The sequence below is a fragment of the Primulina eburnea genome, chromosome 16 (assembly GCF_022965805.1).
Source record: "Primulina eburnea isolate SZY01 chromosome 16, ASM2296580v1, whole genome shotgun sequence".
Classification (NCBI taxonomy): Eukaryota; Viridiplantae; Streptophyta; class Magnoliopsida; order Lamiales; family Gesneriaceae; genus Primulina; species Primulina eburnea.
In genome coordinates this window covers 9,486,913-9,503,625 of record NC_133116.1, presented here as the reverse complement: position 1 = coordinate 9,503,625, position 16,713 = coordinate 9,486,913, and the positions used below count along the sequence as shown (strand labels likewise).

Genomic DNA, 16,713 nt, shown 5'->3' with positions numbered 1-16,713 from the left:
AAACAAAGATTAATAATCTTCGTTAACGTGAGACTTGGCAGATATGAAAATGCATGACATGCAATGAGGGAAGAAAAGACATGAGAAAATAAGAGTTTTTATTTGAGACACGACCGCACCCGCGCTCAGGGAAGTACCGCACCCGCGGTGAATGTCCAGTAGGGTACCTAATTTTGACATTTCGATACCGCACCCGCGGTCTTGTATGTAGCGCACCCGCGGTCGAAGATTTTAGAAAAATGAAAATGCTGCCGAAGCATGAGCGCACCCACGCTGCTGAACACACCGCACTCGCGGTCATGCGTGTCGCTTGAAAAATAAGCCACGTTTCCAGATTTTTGCATGCAGTATATATATAAGAGTGACACGCTCTTTTACCTCAGAAATTCAGAACAAGGGCGAAGCTTTTGAGAGAAAAATCCTTACGCTATTTAAACTTGCGATTGTGGAAGATCCGTCTATCAGAATTCAAATCCGAACGCAGTATCGTGTTCCTCTTGACTCAAGCTACACAAGGACGTAAGTTTTGTTACGTTTTGAGATGTTTTGAAAATATGATGTTGCTAGAATCGAATATGATTCAAATATGGTGTTTCTACTACCGTAGACATTGTAGAATTGAAGTCAGATTTAAGAACAGACTGTTTCTGTAATTGTTATGATTTTTGAAAGATATTGACTGAGATTTTGATATCAGAATTGTGTTTTACTCAGTTTGAATATACCGATATTGAGATTATGAGTTATATTAATACCGATTATGAGTTCTGGTATTATATATGTGATGTTCAGATTGGCGGGGTTATTCAGATTGTATTGTTATGCCGTCGAAACATCAGCAGACTGACATCTGATCAGATTTGATAGTGATTGAGATTTCATTGTTATATCGTTGACATTGATCAGATGTTATATTGATTTGAATATTGATCAGAACAGATTATGAACTGAGATATATACTGATATTGTATCTATGTGATTGTCATTGCCAGATCAGGTATGGACAGATTGGAATACCAGACTTCGTCTTCGTCAGACCTGGAAGACAAAGGTATAATTCATGTGATATTCGGGAAGATACAACTCAAATAAGATCCTATTTGAGTTTTCCAATAAAATCACATACTAGAATTATTATTGTTTATTTTATGTTATGATTATGATATGTTTATAGATGATATATTCATATCTTTTGAAATGAGCATGCTTTGTTTACAGATTGTTATTCATTGCATTTAAGATAGGAAGTCTTGACAGAACAGTCAAACTTCTAGACGTTCGGTGATATCGCAGCTTAGGGGAAGATCACCTCTCCTATTGTAGATGCCGATACAGATCAGACCGAAGTCTAGGAATAAGACGTACAGTCACCTCGATTGGGATGGTAGGTGATAGATCGTCTTATTCACACCGAGATCCCTAGAGTTATAGTTGAGTCGAGTCTAGACATGATTTGACTAGAATTGCATGTGTTTATGAATGTGGTTTCATAGACTATGAAACCCATTTTTATTGCTTTCAGTCATGATAGCATGTTTTTATGATTTGATTTGAATAGCATGTTTAGCTGATTGGAGTTGCATGCTTATTTTGAGTTGATTTCACAGATCATGAAATCTATTGTTTTAAGTTTATTCATGATAGACTATTTCATGATTTACTTTATATATATGCATGTTTACCATGTTTTATACTGGGATTTATTCTTACCGGAGTATCCGGCTGTTGTCTTGTTTTGTATGTGTGCATGACAACAGGTGGGACAAGATCGGGGTCAGAAGATGATGAGAGAAGACGAGTTTAGCGTGGTGATTCCGGACTTGGATATAGATATGTTTTATTACTGGAACTTTAGTAGTTGAACCTTAGATTAATTGAAAGACTGTTGTACATTATTGTACTGTTATACAGATACGTATATTATTTAGATGCCATTACCTTCCGCACTTGTATTTTAAAAGAAAAATTTTTAGACCCTGTTTTATCTTAATTGATAATTAAATCCCAAAAGAAGATTAAGAAAAAGATCAGCGTCCGGGTCCCCACAACAGGTGGTATCAGAGCGATAGATCCTTTAGACTGAGATAGATTGAGATAGAAGAGAATGAGCGGGGTAGATTGAATTTTCTTTCCTTGCATGTGATTGCTAGCATGAGATTTATGTTAATGTTGATTGACATTGTGTGTGCTAGCATGATTTATTGCTTTCCCTATTACATGTTGTTTGTTATCTGAGTTGACTACGGCATGTAATTATCAAGATTGAATCAGAACCGAGTTTGAATCAGAGGTATATGATCAGATGAGGGCTGAGACAGATTATATAGATTGTGTATTAATTTGTTTGATATTCAGATATACCGCCTCGGAGAATTCCAGAGAGGGATAGTACTTCGTCTGAACAAATAGATGCAGCAGAAACTCAGATGGAAATAAAGATGAAAGAATTTCAGTTATTGCAGCCGCCGATTCTGAATGGTATCGAGACGTCCGAAGATTGTCAGAACTGGTTTGATGATATAGAAATACTGTTCGACTTACTTGATTGTACAGATGAACAGAGAGTTAAAATAGTACCTTATCAGTTACGAGAAGCCGTCAGGAATTGGTGGATTACCAGTAGAAGAATGTTAGAACAGAGAGGTACAGTGACTTCGTGGGAAATATTCAGAACTGAATTTTATCGAATATTTTTCTCAGCCTCGTACCGAGAGGACGAGAAAGCAGAGTTTGAGAATTTGAGCCAAGGTCAATTGAATATTGAAGGATATGTGGCTAAATTCTCTACTCTACTGCGTTTTGCTCCTCATTTGATTGGGAATGATGAAGCGGTAGCGGATCAATTCATCAGAGATTTGAACTCGGAGATCGTTGCATTGATGAATATACAACGACCTCACCATTTTGTTGATGTCTTGAGTAAAGCGAAGCGAGCAGAGGCGAGTCTGATTAGACAACTAACAAGGGTATGTGCGATACAACCCCAGATACAGCAATCCCCTCTTCGATTTGATCGTGGCAGCACAAGTGGAAAGCAAGAATTGCTGAAAGCTCGAAAAAAGCCATTCAAGAAGTTAGGGAGTGGTTCCTCTAGTTCTAGTGATTCTAGTCCGAATTACACTGGAGTGTACTGCAGAATTTGCGGAGGGAGACATTCCTCAGAGCAATGCCAATGAGTGCTTGGTAGATGCAATATTTGTATACAGCCTGGACATTTTGCGAGAGTCTGTCCACAAAGAGGTTCCCGCAGATTTCAGGGAGCTGGACCATCTGGTGGCAGTGACCGAGGAACAGACCCAAGAGGCACTTGATGATATAGTGACAGGTACTATTCTTTTATGATTAGATTGCATATGTATTGATATATACTAATGCATTCTCTACGTTTATCTTTGATTGAATTGCATTGATATATGTGGTACCTGTTGGGCCTGTGTTTACTGTAGTAATGATACCTTTACCTTTTGAAAAAGAAAGATTGATCTCAGAGATTTCTGTGACATATTGTATACTACAGTAAGATGAGATTGAGATTGACTTAGATTTTTGACGTACTTTTGTTTTCTGATTGACCGCATTATTGATGTTAATATGCTGAACAAGTACAGAATTATTATAGATTTCTTTCAGGAGAGTGCAAGATTCAGACCAGATATGGTTAATGACTAGAGATGTCACAGTAATTATTCTAGATTTAGAATTCATGTGATATTTAGATTGTCTATGACTCGATTTTTTACAGAAAGGAACAGATGGTATCCTTATGTATTCAGTAGATGTACTGAAATCGAGCCTAGCATTGGCAGATTTGTCAATGATGTGCGAGTTGACTGATGTTGTCAGATAAGATTTCAGATTTGCCTTATATCAGGAAGATAGATTTCAGAATTGAATTTAGATCAGATACTGACTGTTGTTTTAGAATTCAGTACAGAATAATATTGAATGTACAGAATGAATTGAAAGAATTGAAAGATCAGTAGAAGAGTATCGACCAGGAGTTACATATGATTTAGTGTTGCTCTTTGGCGTGTTTCAGTATCTTCAGAGATGTTCTGATGATTCTATGCTTGTTATATCTATGAGATTTTGATATATTTGCAGCATCTGATTGATTGAACCGAATATTTGAAGATCGTATTGAATATTCTGAGAACTGTGATAATTGTATACAGAAATTATTCAGATAAGAATCCTGCTTGAAACAGATTGTATTCAGAGTATGCTATATCTGAAGTTAGTATACCGATTGATTTCGATACAGTGAGATTGTGATCAGGGGCTGATAACGATATCGATATCAGAAAAATCAGAAATGTCAGTAATGTATTTTGTCTGATTTGGCAGATTATTTTATTTGACTGTTGTTTTATATCTGCTGAGTATTGTTATTGTTCTAAATCAGTATTTGATATATCTTTTATTGTTTTGGGGAGTATATTTGATTTGCAGATGAGATATAACATTTGATCAGAATGACATGAAGATATTTACCAGAAATCATTGTTTTATGAGTTCACTGAACTCACTAGATCGGTATAGGATATTGATGTTTTGTCTCTGATTTGATAGTACTGTTGTTTTGAATCCGTATATGCTACAGATTATTGTGAACCATTGAGATTATATACAATTCAATCTGAATCCGAGTTGAATTTGAGAATTTCAGTGATTCAGAAATTTGATCAGAATGTTCAGAACTTGAATGTGATAATCAGAGCAGAACATCGAGCAGAGTAACAGATATGTGATTTGTACCGTATGAGATTGATTATCTTGTGATGTCAGAATGTTTCAGAATTGTATAACAGAATTGATATCGACAGTCAGAACAGAATACCAGGTAGGTATTTCTTCTTTAATTTATGTTATTAACTGATTTGTTTATGTCAGTAGTTCGGATCTGAAATCACAGATAGGGTCAGAAATGTACCGTAATGGATTCAGTTTTCAGTCTGATGATTGAAAAAGCATGATATTCGAACAGATAGTTGTGATATAGACAGATGAGATCAATTATGACAGAAATTGTATTGAAACGTTGGCAGAAATTGTACTGATACGTCTAAATCGCTAACAGAAAAGATAGAACGATAGAAATCAGAAGATTTATTACAGAATTGTATAGTTCTAAATAGAAATGAGAGTACATTTCCATGGCTTTTGTAATGAAATTACCGCCATTTTTTCCAGATTATGATATGATATGATTATGATTGATAGATTGTTCAATCTATATCTATTAGTTTGTACCAGATAACGTACAAACATGACCAAATGACAAAGATCGATGTCAGAGAAATGGTCAGAATAATTAGAATACAGAAGTAGAGCATATCAGATTATGATTTTGCTTGATTCTGTACTGGTGACAGAGTATATCCCGAGCTTTCTCTTAGATTTGTCACAGATTGACAGATAGTCAGAGTATATTTTATCCAGATATTGGAAGATTGTGGTAGAGTTATAGAGTGCTAGATGTTAGCACTAATTGATATGATTTAATATCACTGCGTGGCAATAGCTATCAGCTTATCAGATGGGTAATGAGATAGTTATAGAGAAGATAGTATACGGTGAATACTACAGATTTCTTTTGAAGAAAATTCGAAGGAAGATGAAGATAGTTCAGAATGAACAGATTTAAGAAACCACCGTCGGATGATGACGATTGGTATTTGAAGCTGAAGATGGTATATGTCCTGATTGGGATAAACAGATTAGATAACAACTACTGGTATTGTTTTGTTATAAACTGTGATTGGTCTATACGGATGTTGTATAACCAACATGGCAAGATTGAATCTGTCAGAGTTATTTAAGAAGTATTATGATAATATACTTCATGAAGTCTTATTTCAGATTTGAAATCAGAGGTTGATACAAGAAAGAGATTTCAGAATGGATTCATTGAGATGAGAGTTTGATTTAAACTCTGTAATACATTTCTTCTGATATATCTGAATTGATGGTTTGTGAGTTCGAGGACGAACTCAGATCTAAGAGGAGGAGAAATGTAATGCCCGAGAATTATAGAATTGATAAACCAAGATTACTAATCTTCGTTAACGTGAGACTTGGCAGATATGAAAATGCATGACATGCAATGAGGGAAGAAAAGACATGAGAAAATAAGAGTTTTTATTTGAGACACGACCGCACCCGCGCTCAGGGAAGTACCGCACCCGCGGTGAATGTCCAGTAGGGTACCTAATTTTGACATTTCGATACCGCACTCGCGGTAAGAACAAGACCGCACCCGCGGTGGTGTGTAGCGCACCCGCGGTCGAAGATTTTAGAAAAATGAAAATGCTGCCGAAGCATGAGCGCACCCGCGCTGCTGAACACACCGCACCCGCGGTCATGCATGTCGCTTGAAAAATAAGCCACGTTTCCAGATTTTTGCATGCAATATATATATATGAGTGACACGCTCTTTTACTTCAGAAATTCAGAACAGGGGCGAAGCTTTTGAGAGAAAAATCCTTACGCTATTTAAACTTGCGATTGTGGAAGATCCGTCTATCAGAATTCAAATCCGAACGCAGTATCGTGTTCCTCTTGACTCAAGCTACACAAGGACGTAAGTTTTGTTACGTTTTGAGATGTTTTGAAAATATGATGTTGCTAGAATCGAATATGATTCAAATATGGTGTTTCTACTACCATAGACATTGTAGAATTAAAGTCAGATTTAAGAACAGACTGTTTCTGTAATTGTTATGATTTTTGAAAGATATTGACTGAGTTTTTGATATCAGAATTGTGTTTTACTCAGTTTGAATATACCGATATTGAGATTATGAGTTATATTAATACCGATTATGAGTTCTGGTATTATATATGTGATGTTCAGATTGACGGGGTTATTCAGATTGTATTGTTATGCCGTCGAAACATCAGCAGACTGACATCTGATCAGATTTGATAGTGATTGAGATTTCATTGTTATATCGTTGACATTGATCAGATGTTGTATTGATTTGAATATTGATCAGAACAGATTATGAACTGAGATATATACTGATATTGTATCTATGTGATTGTCATTGCCAGATCAGGTATGGACAGATTGGAATACCAGACTTCGTCTTCGTCAGACCTGGAAGACAAAGGTATAATTCATGTGATATTCGGGAAGATACAACTCAAATAAGATCCTATTTGAGTTTCCCAATAAAATCACATACTAGAATTATTATTGTTTATTTTATGTTATGATTATGATATGTTTATAGATGATATATTCATATCTTTTGAAATGAGCATGCTTTGTTTACAGATTGTTATTCATTGCATTTAAGTTAGGAAGTCTTGACTAGAACAGTCAAACTTCTAGACGTTCGGTGATATCGCAGCTTAGGGGAAGATCACCTCTCCTATTGTAGATGCCGATACAGATCAGACCGAAGTCTAGGAATAAGACGTACAGTCACCTCGATTGGGAGGGTAGGTGATAGATCGTCTTATTCACACCGGGATCCCTAGAGTTATAGTTGAGTCGAGTCTAGACATGATTTGACTAGAATTGCATGTGTTTATGAATGTGGTTTCATAGACTATGAAACCCATTTTTATTGCTTTCAGTCATGATAGCATGTTTTTATGATTTGATTTGAATAGCATGTTTAGCTTATTGGAGTTGCATGCTTATTTTGAGTTGATTTCACAGATCATGAAATCTATTGTTTTAAGTTTATTCATGATAGACTATTTCATGATTTACTTTATATATATGCATGTTTACCATGTTTTATACTGGGATTTATTCTCACCGGAGTATCCGGCTGTTGTCTTGTTTTGTATGTGTGCATGACAACATGTGGGACAAGATCGGGGTCAGAAGATGATGAGAGAAGACGAGTTTAGCGTGGTGATTCCGGACTTGGATATAGATAGGTTTTATTACTGGAACTTTAGTAGTTGAACCTTAGATTAATTGAAAGACTGTTGTACATTATTGTACTGTTATACAGATACGTATATTATTTAGATGTCATTACCTTCCGCACTTGTATTTTAAAAGAAATATTTTTAGACCCTGTTTTATCTTAATTGATAATTAAATCCCAAAAGAAGATTAAGAAAAAGATCAGCGTCCGGATCCCCACAATTAGGGTCCTTGTAGGTTCGATTTAAAATTCTTTCCTGGAGATCATTGGCATGGACCCCGTGTAGGGGTCTGTCTTGGGGTTCGTGTAGGCTCTATGAAAATCTTCTTTCGGCTTCAAAGGCACGGACCCTTATACGGGGTCCGTGTAGGGGTCCGGATACTTTCTTTTGTGCTCCTTCCTACTTTTTCGGTTGTTTCTGCTATAGCATTGCGAAGCTTGACTTTTCTTTTTTTTATTTGATTTTTATCATCTTTTAGTCAAATCTGTAAATAGCCAAAATAAAACAAATTAAGCGCGAAACTCGGAATAAAAACTCTAGATAAGCACGAATACGACAAAATAAAACCCTTAAAGCGCTATATAATTCGTGTTTATCATAATCCAAATAAATATATGTCTCATAAAATACGACCCGTGAGACTGTCTTACACAAGTTTTTGCCTAATATTTTATTTAGTTATTTAATTTATCAAGAAAACCATCCAAATTCAAAGTTGCAATATATTACCACACATGGACAAATATTTGACTAATATAAGATAAGACATTGATCTTTTTAGTACTAAACGTCCATCTAATTTTTAATCTTACTGGTAACCATCACACAGTTTTCACTTGCTTACATAATTTAATTTTTTTTTAATATGACTCAAATGTGTAGTAAAATAGTATTTGTAATAATAATAATAATATTTTGCATGTATCGTGTTGGAAATATGTCTAATAAATTTGATCCGTGAGTTGAACTCATAATTTAGTTATTTTTTTAATCTGACTCATATGTGTAGTAAAATAATATTTTTAATAATAATAATAATAATAATAATAATAATAATAATAATAATAATAATAATAATAATAATAATTTGTATGTGTCGGATTGGAATTAAACTCATAAGAGTTTTTGGGTTATCCTAACACGCTCATATATTATAATAACCAGTGAGTTATAGCGCATACGTTGAGTGTGGTCTGTATAAAAAAATGTAGAAGATGCAAATATTTTTAAATTTAAAAATGAAAATTATCAAAATTTGAAATTAAAATAATCCGAGAAAAAATAGGATGAAAAGAGAAACATAACATATAAAGTTTGATGATTAAATTATATTTTGAAATTGTAAAAAAACTTCACCAACATTCCAATAAGTGTGTGTGTGTGTGTGTATATATATATATGTGTATATGGGCTGTAGATGGGCCTTCGACCTGGAGGACCCAAGTGCCTGTCATCTGGGTTTGGGCCGAAATTGATTTTATTTAAACCTCATTGTTCTGGGCCCATTTTAAGCCTACCACCAGACTCAGCGTCTCTCCCCAAGCTCGCTCAGCTCTCCGGCAATGGCGGCGGCTGCTGCTGCTACGAAGTTAATCGAAGAAGAAACTGTTCTAAAGGCAGTGAAAGCCCTTCTGAAGTGGAAGAATCTGCAACTAAAATCGCAGCAGAATTCCGAACACGAAGGAGGAGGAGAAGGAGAAAGCGATGATTTTATGTACCTCTCCATGACCCTGAGAAAAGTCCTACCTGAAACCCTAACTCTCGCACCTCATAGAATCCGTCTTCGCCACTCTCTTTTCGCGCACGATGGATCTTCCTTATCGAACACCTGCCTCATTATCGACGGGAAAAGAATCACTTCCGAAAGTGCCCACAAGATTTTGGAATCTCAAGGCATACCCATATCACAGGTTATCAAGCTCTCGAAGCTCAAGTCTGATTATAAATCTTTTGATTCCAAGAAAAAGCTTTACGATTCATTCGATGTGTTTTTCGCGGTAAAGGGTGTCATCCCTTTACTTCCCAAGGTGTTAGGAAGGGTATTTTACAATAAAAAGAAGAAGATTCCTGCACCTGTAGACTTGAGAGTTAATGGTGATTGGAAGGAGGAGATGGAGAAGGCATTTGCCTCTAGTTTACTGTGTTTGAGTGGTGGGACTTGCAGTGCTGTTAGAGTTGGGAGAGTGGGGTGTTATGGAGAGAGATGATATTGTCGAAAATGTGTTTCAGGCTGTTGATGGTTTGATAGAGATTGTTCCAAAGAAATGGGGTGGGATCAAATGCTTTCATTTGAAGTTTTCCGGCTCCGTGGCGCTGCCTATTTACGAGTGTCAGCCTGCCTTGGTGACCGACGATGATAAGGTAGGTTTAGTTGTTGGGCATAAGAGCAAGAGAGGTGGATTGCTTCAAGAATCTGGCATAAAGGAGAAGGGATGAGTTCAAATCGGAGATGTTGATTATTATTGGAAAGATTATTGAGGGTGGAACTGGAATCCATTTTGGCTAGAAGTTCCATATCATCACATGGAGTATCGACACGACTATCTAAAGCTAAGATCTTGATGATGGTTTAACCCAAATATGCATCCCTGCTCTAGCATTTTAGAATTTAGATTGCTGGCAATTGTCGATGCACATTAGTGCTTCTTAATCTGTTTACATGTTTGATGCCTCCTTATGTGTGGGTTGTGTTTCTTGTTTTGTTCAATTGATTTTGGACGAGAGATAAAATTTTCGATTGATTGATAAAAACCACTTTCAATGATATTATAAGTTCGGAGACTGTCTTGACATTTCTTGTATTGGATGGTGAATCGAATTTGGCATGGGAAGGGAAGAGATGATTGACTGAGTTCATAATTCGAAATTAGTAGTTTCCGAAATCCGCTTCGCTTCAGTCCGTCGTGGATCTTAACTATTGGGATCATGCAATATAGAGGGATTTAAAGTTCTCGAGTAGTCAATTACCATTTATCCCTTTTGTTGAGAATTTGAACTTTCTGCAGAATCTGACTGTGGTGTTGAACACACACTCTCCTGTGCCATAAATGGTGAAATTGGACAAGTAACGACCCTCGATTCGAAATGTCGAAAATTTACTTTGGTAGTTGGAATTTCATCTAGAAAAACCAGCTCGTTCCTCCCCAATGAACAGCTTTTTTGCCCTTCTCTTTCGAATACTTTCGTTCAGATTTGGCTATTTACTCACCAACATGTACAAGCTATTGTTGTGACTTGTGAGACTCGGATGCTTGGGCCACGAGCATATGCATAGACCACAGGACATGAAAATAAAATGACATTACGACCTCCTCAAATTTTATGCATTTTTTCCTTGTTATTTTCAAATTTTTTGCCCTTGCGTATTTCTTTTAACTGTAAGATCCCTTCACAATTGCCGGACTTTCTGACTAAATTTTCCCATCTAACAAAAGGAAAGATGCGTAACATCTTGATAAAAGGTTAAATTTCATGTCTAAAAGTGTAAAAACTAATTTTATCAATCAATAAATTAATATATAGGTGTCTCTTTGTCCCCAAAAAATGAACTCCTTTCTCTTCAATACACGAGATTTTATAATGGACTATAGAGTTTAAATTCGTATTTGATAAATGAAACTCCTACGGAGAAAGCCACCGTCGCATCGGATGACCATAGCAATGAAATTTGTTATACCATGCATTTTCTTATGAACGTCGAGACGTGTTACTTGCCATCTCTTTCACCATAGTCTTGACAAACAGTTCGCCAGCTCTGTACGAAGATCGGACCTGAAAACAGAGCCGAATGAATCCAAACAAAAAATTACAGTCCCGAATTCTGTTGAGTACACTAACTTCCACATATTTAAGAAACTTGTGAAGTAGTTAGGAAGAGAAGTTCACCAAGGGTCCACTGGCTACGTAGCGGAAACCAATGGACTCGCCATATTCCTTCCAGAAAGCAAATTTTTCAGGGGTCACGTACTCTTTGACAGTAAGATGCAAAGGAGTTGGCTGCATGTAATAGATGGAAACAAGTCAATTAAGATTATTACATCCTGTAGGCTTCAGATTATTAGAAATTTTTACTTGCTTCATAAAAGAAAATAACGGACTACATCTGAGGTAAAACCCATCATAGAAGAACAAGAAAAATATTGGTTTTTCCTCCTTTAGGGGATCAGATTCTTCATCAGAGAATACAATTAATTTGCAAGGCCAAATGAAAATGACGATATCGTAAAATTCTAAAATGAAAAGGTTGATATTGTCGGATGGGATTAGGAAATTATTGCAAAAATTTGGGCACGTTAATTCAATTCCAAAAGCTCATTGTCACAAAAGCACAATTCGTAAAAACTCACCTGTAAATACTGTCCTAGAGTCAAAATGTCAACATCTATGGTCCTTAAATCAGCCATGGTTTCCTTCAGCTCATCATCAGTTTCGCCAAGTCCCAACATAATAGATGATTTTGTTATCATCCCTTTCTTGCTTGTCTTAGCATGCTTCAGAACAGACAAACTTTGATCATACCTGTATCAAGGAACCAAACAGCACTCAAGAAGAACCTGAAGGTCAAATTTGACTCCTCTCTCCTGCGTACCAGTTTTTTTAAAAAACAAAAAGGGACCTACCTAAATACCCAAAATTCAGATAATTACATGAAAATCAGCAGGTTTCCTAAGATGACAATAAAGAAACTGATGGCATATGCTTCTTGTGTTTAATAGAGTGACAAATTTTTATTTTATCGAACTTGTGATATAGTTTGCATGTCCAGCTAATATCAGAGGTAATTCATGCATGACATTTTTACTAAGTCTAATACTTTTGAATGTCCGCCTCATGGAAAATGTTGTCAGCCCCTCAATGACTTCTGAAAAACAGCCATCAAAGTTTTCCAACAAAAAAAATTAATTGAAACAAGAGATGTTTAAATATGGAAGATTTCCAGTCAGCACAAGCACTAAACCGTAAAATTTCATGGGAAAGAGATTTAATTGATACCTTCAACAAGTAAAAGTCATTTTAGATATTCTAGTACCCTTCCTGAGTTATTAAACAGCACAGGTTTAAAATCATTGCAACTGTTGAAATGAACAGCACTCCCGTCTTCGAACAACTTACCCAGCCCTAGGATCTCTAACGATGCGCTGCAGTCGTTTTACAGTTTCAACATTGTGAGCAAAAACATCTAAGCCTGAGTGAACCAGAGTGGAGACAGCCTTTAAGTCACCTCGGAAATCTGAAGTTAAACACTCGACCATGATATCAGGTTTCAGCCTCTGCCAACAGAAGTTCATAATAAGTTAGATGAGGTAACTACCGTCATCGTGGCACAGACATAAATGTGTCCATGCTTGAGTTTTAGACAATAAAATAATCCAAAACTTTTCAAGATGTAAAAGACGCATTTAAGCATACACACATCTGAAAAGTATGCGGTGTATCTCAGTATAGACAGAAAAGAAATCAAGTTTAAGATTAATAAATAACCTTCATGGCTTTGACTGTTTCAGCAAAGTGACCGCTGCCACCATCTGGTATATCATCACGGTCAACACTAGGTCAGGACAATATAATCCACGCTGCAAAATGTAAACAAAAATAAACAGCCGAAGATACACTGCCATTAGCTTCTCCTCTTAGACAGTAATGTGATCCAAGTCACGGCTTTCATAATTGATTATTCTAAGCGTTTTGGCATGTGGTATATTCTATTGATTATGCTCTCAAGAGAGACCAGCAAGCAGAGAACGTCACAGAAAAATGTTATATCAAAAGACTATTAGACTTAATCAGAATACTCTTGATTATGTTATGATTCAAGTTTTCTTTAGCTGTCATCGATTAGAATTTGCAGCCCACAGCAACCTAAAAGCTCCCCTTTCTCTCAGGACATGACCATAGAACACCGCCAATTGTAAGTAAATTAGCTTATATCGCAGCAATGCTCATGATTTCTTGATTATCATGGCTCATCTTGTAGTATGTTCAACATTAACTCACATAATCAGCTACCAAATTTAAAGCAATTCCCAAATCATAAGAATGAACTAACTTTGTGCAATAAATTAATTTCAAAAAGCAAGGTAAATAAAGAAGAACTGCAAAGGAAATGGCATATTCTACCCCCAGCTAGCAATAGCCTCCGCGGTGTTGTAAGGCTCCATCGGATCAGGCGGGGCAGGGTTCCTACTAGTCTTCACAGCACAAAACCGGCACCCGCGAGTACAAGTGTCACCTAGCAACATAATCGTAGCGGTGGCAACGCCATCTCCGCCACCATTCCAGCATTCCCCGATATTGGGACACTGAGCTTCCTCACAGACAGTGTTTAATTTGAGCCTTGATAGAGATTCCTTCACCTCCTCGTACTTCTCCCCCTGCGGCGCCTTCTGCCTTAGCCATTCGGGCTTCTTCACATTCGGGTCTCTTCCCGTGTGAAGGGTCATCGATTTAGGCCTCGGTTCGACCTGGGATTCGCACCGAATCGTAGAATTATCCGATTTTGGTTTTGTTGAATGATGATGCGCAGTTTTGAACGTGAACAGGGGAGATGAAGGGGTCTTGAAGATACATTGGTGAGTCATTTTTGGGATTGGGTTTCGCTCAAATGATACGAAATCCAGCTGAAATGCAAGCTGAAACAAGATTTATGGCGGAAGAGTCGAGGCAGCGATGTGGGTTCCAGCCGTTGGAATCTCCGTCGCCCGTACTCTTCGAACTGGGTATCGACGTATCGTTATAATTCATTGCAAGACATCGTCCAAAATATTTATTTCATTTTCTAAATTTAGTGTTTTTTTAAATTTTTATTTTACCCGTATATCTCTATTAACTAAAATAGAAAATTTGAAAAACGTATGCAGATTTGTTTTTTTAATTTATATGTAAAAAAAAACACAAATAAATCTATATATTTTTAGTACAAAAGAAGTACTTAAGTAATCGACAAATTTTATGAGCTTGTATAATGTGTATTTAATTTGTAATATAATTAAAATATTGTCCTTAAAAAATATTCAGAGTTAAATAATAGATAAAATAATAATGTATTAGTATAATAAATTTAAAATTAAATGCATGAATTTCATATCGAAGAAAATAATCAAGCCAAAGTTTTTCTCATGGAAAAACAATCTAATTTTTTAAAAAATATTAAATCATTATAACACTAATGATAACTAAAAGACTAATGTTTTCTTAGCTTAATATAGTTCACCTGACTTTATTGTTTGGAAAACTATTGCACTTTACTCATACGATATAAGTAATGTCTTGAGTAAATATCACGAGTGTTGATGTAGTAATGTGATATTATTAAATAATTAATAATTTTTTAAAATACTGTGACATTTGTTGGTCATACGAAGTCCAAATGATTTGAAATTTGAATATAACGTAGAAAATTCAAAAATACAGAAGTTTCATGTTTTGAGTTTTGGAAAATATGATCGTTTGACTGGTCCAAAGAAATATATCGGTGTTAAAATGTTAAATATTATATATTATATTATATTATTAATAATAATAATATAATATAATTTTAAAAAGTGTATGATTTTAACGAAGTAGGGAAGATTACAGTGATGTTGTTTTGAATTATTTCTAATTTATTATAATTAAGGATTTTTAATCGTTGAATTGAAATTGATGAGTTATTTATCAATTGTTATTAATTCTGATTATATATTCGGAGTCTACGAAGTATATGCTACACGTTGATATAAAGTTTTCGTAATTTATCGGATGTTATGAAATAGCCTATTAATTTGAGTTAATTGATTAGGGTGTATTTTATGTTGGTACGATGAATTAAATACACCATAATATGAAATTGTTGAACGATAAGAATTTATAATCGAGTTTTATATTTTTGTTGAATTCATTGTTGTTAGGCTATTTCATGTTGTGCATTGAATTTGAGGCTATTATGATTGTGTTAATACGATGACAATGGTCTGATAATTGTTGTTGAATTATTTATATATATCACAAACCTCGGGATCAAAGAAATAGTCAGATTTTATATATGTGCGATTATCAGATACGTGTTGACGTACGAGCATACGTTGTTATTGTTTAGTATGGATAAACACTATTGTGTTAAACGATGGTAACTCACCGAAATTGGATGATTTGATATTATATTTGCTGTTGTTTATTATTGTTGTCTTGTTGGCTGTCGTTGTTGGGAGACGTCACGTTGATGTTATTCATTCAACGATATTACCGTCGCCAGAGTTGGGGTGCGACATATCGTCGATGTTATTCGTTCGACGATATTGTAGTCGCCGTTCTTGGGGTGCGACATATCGTCGATGTTGTTGTTCATTCGACGATATTGCTGTCGCCGGAGTTGAGGTGCGACGTATCGTCGATGTTATTGTTGTAGTGTGATGTTGTTGATGTTGTTAATACAGAAACAACAAACAGGGTATTTCTGTTATGATTTCAGTTATATTTGATGTTGTTAATATAACTGTTATGTATTACGATGATGATTTTTGTGTATGCTCATCCTTTGGGGGTTGTTTCTGTTGGACAGGTTACAGGACTATGCTGTGAGAAATGATAGAGGAGAAGGACTAGGTGTGTCTCGTCAAACAGTCCTGTAGTTAATAGTAGATAGAGACAGTATAGTTTATTGTCTTATTTGAGTTGTGTGTATGTATTTATTATACTGTTTCTGCTGCACTAATGTAGATATTATGATGATTGCATTATTTTGTCGTATATGCATTATATTATTACATCGTTGAAAAGAAATTTTTATGCATATGACGTCACATGTTGTATGATTTTGTGGCGATGTTTGGGACGCCACAATAT

General features: G+C 35.6%; 2 protein-coding genes across 2 annotated transcripts; one reads left to right on the top strand and one right to left on the bottom strand.

Moving 5' to 3' along the window:
* Positions 1 to 9,455: 9,455 nt before the first annotated feature.
* On the top strand, positions 9,456 to 10,329 carry LOC140815998 (uncharacterized). Its single transcript, XM_073175065.1, has 2 exons — positions 9,456 to 10,061; positions 10,123 to 10,329. Exons 1-2 carry the CDS (start codon positions 9,456 to 9,458, stop codon positions 10,327 to 10,329), a joined length of 813 nt encoding a protein of 270 aa, XP_073031166.1.
* Positions 10,330 to 11,331: 1,002 nt separating this feature from the next.
* On the bottom strand, positions 11,332 to 14,614 carry LOC140816325 (lipoyl synthase, chloroplastic). The gene is given in 7 exon segments (XM_073175519.1): positions 11,332 to 11,664; positions 11,779 to 11,889; positions 12,240 to 12,411; positions 13,006 to 13,163; positions 13,375 to 13,443; positions 13,445 to 13,466; positions 14,011 to 14,614. Coding segments are annotated over 7 exon segments (1,077 nt in total). The 5' UTR covers positions 14,472 to 14,614; the 3' UTR covers positions 11,332 to 11,580.
* Between the last annotated feature and the right edge of the window lie 2,099 nt (positions 14,615 to 16,713).

What these genes read in the sequence shown, in the direction of transcription:
- LOC140815998 (XM_073175065.1), top strand. Translation starts at nt 9,456, where the DNA reads ATGGCGGCGGCTGCTGCTGCTACGAAGTTAATCGAAGAAGAAACTGTT. An exon ending in GTGGTGGGACTTGCAGTGCT is followed by an intron (nt 10,062 to 10,122) that starts GTTAGAGTTGGG and finishes AATGTGTTTCAG; the next exon opens with GCTGTTGATGGTTTGATAGA.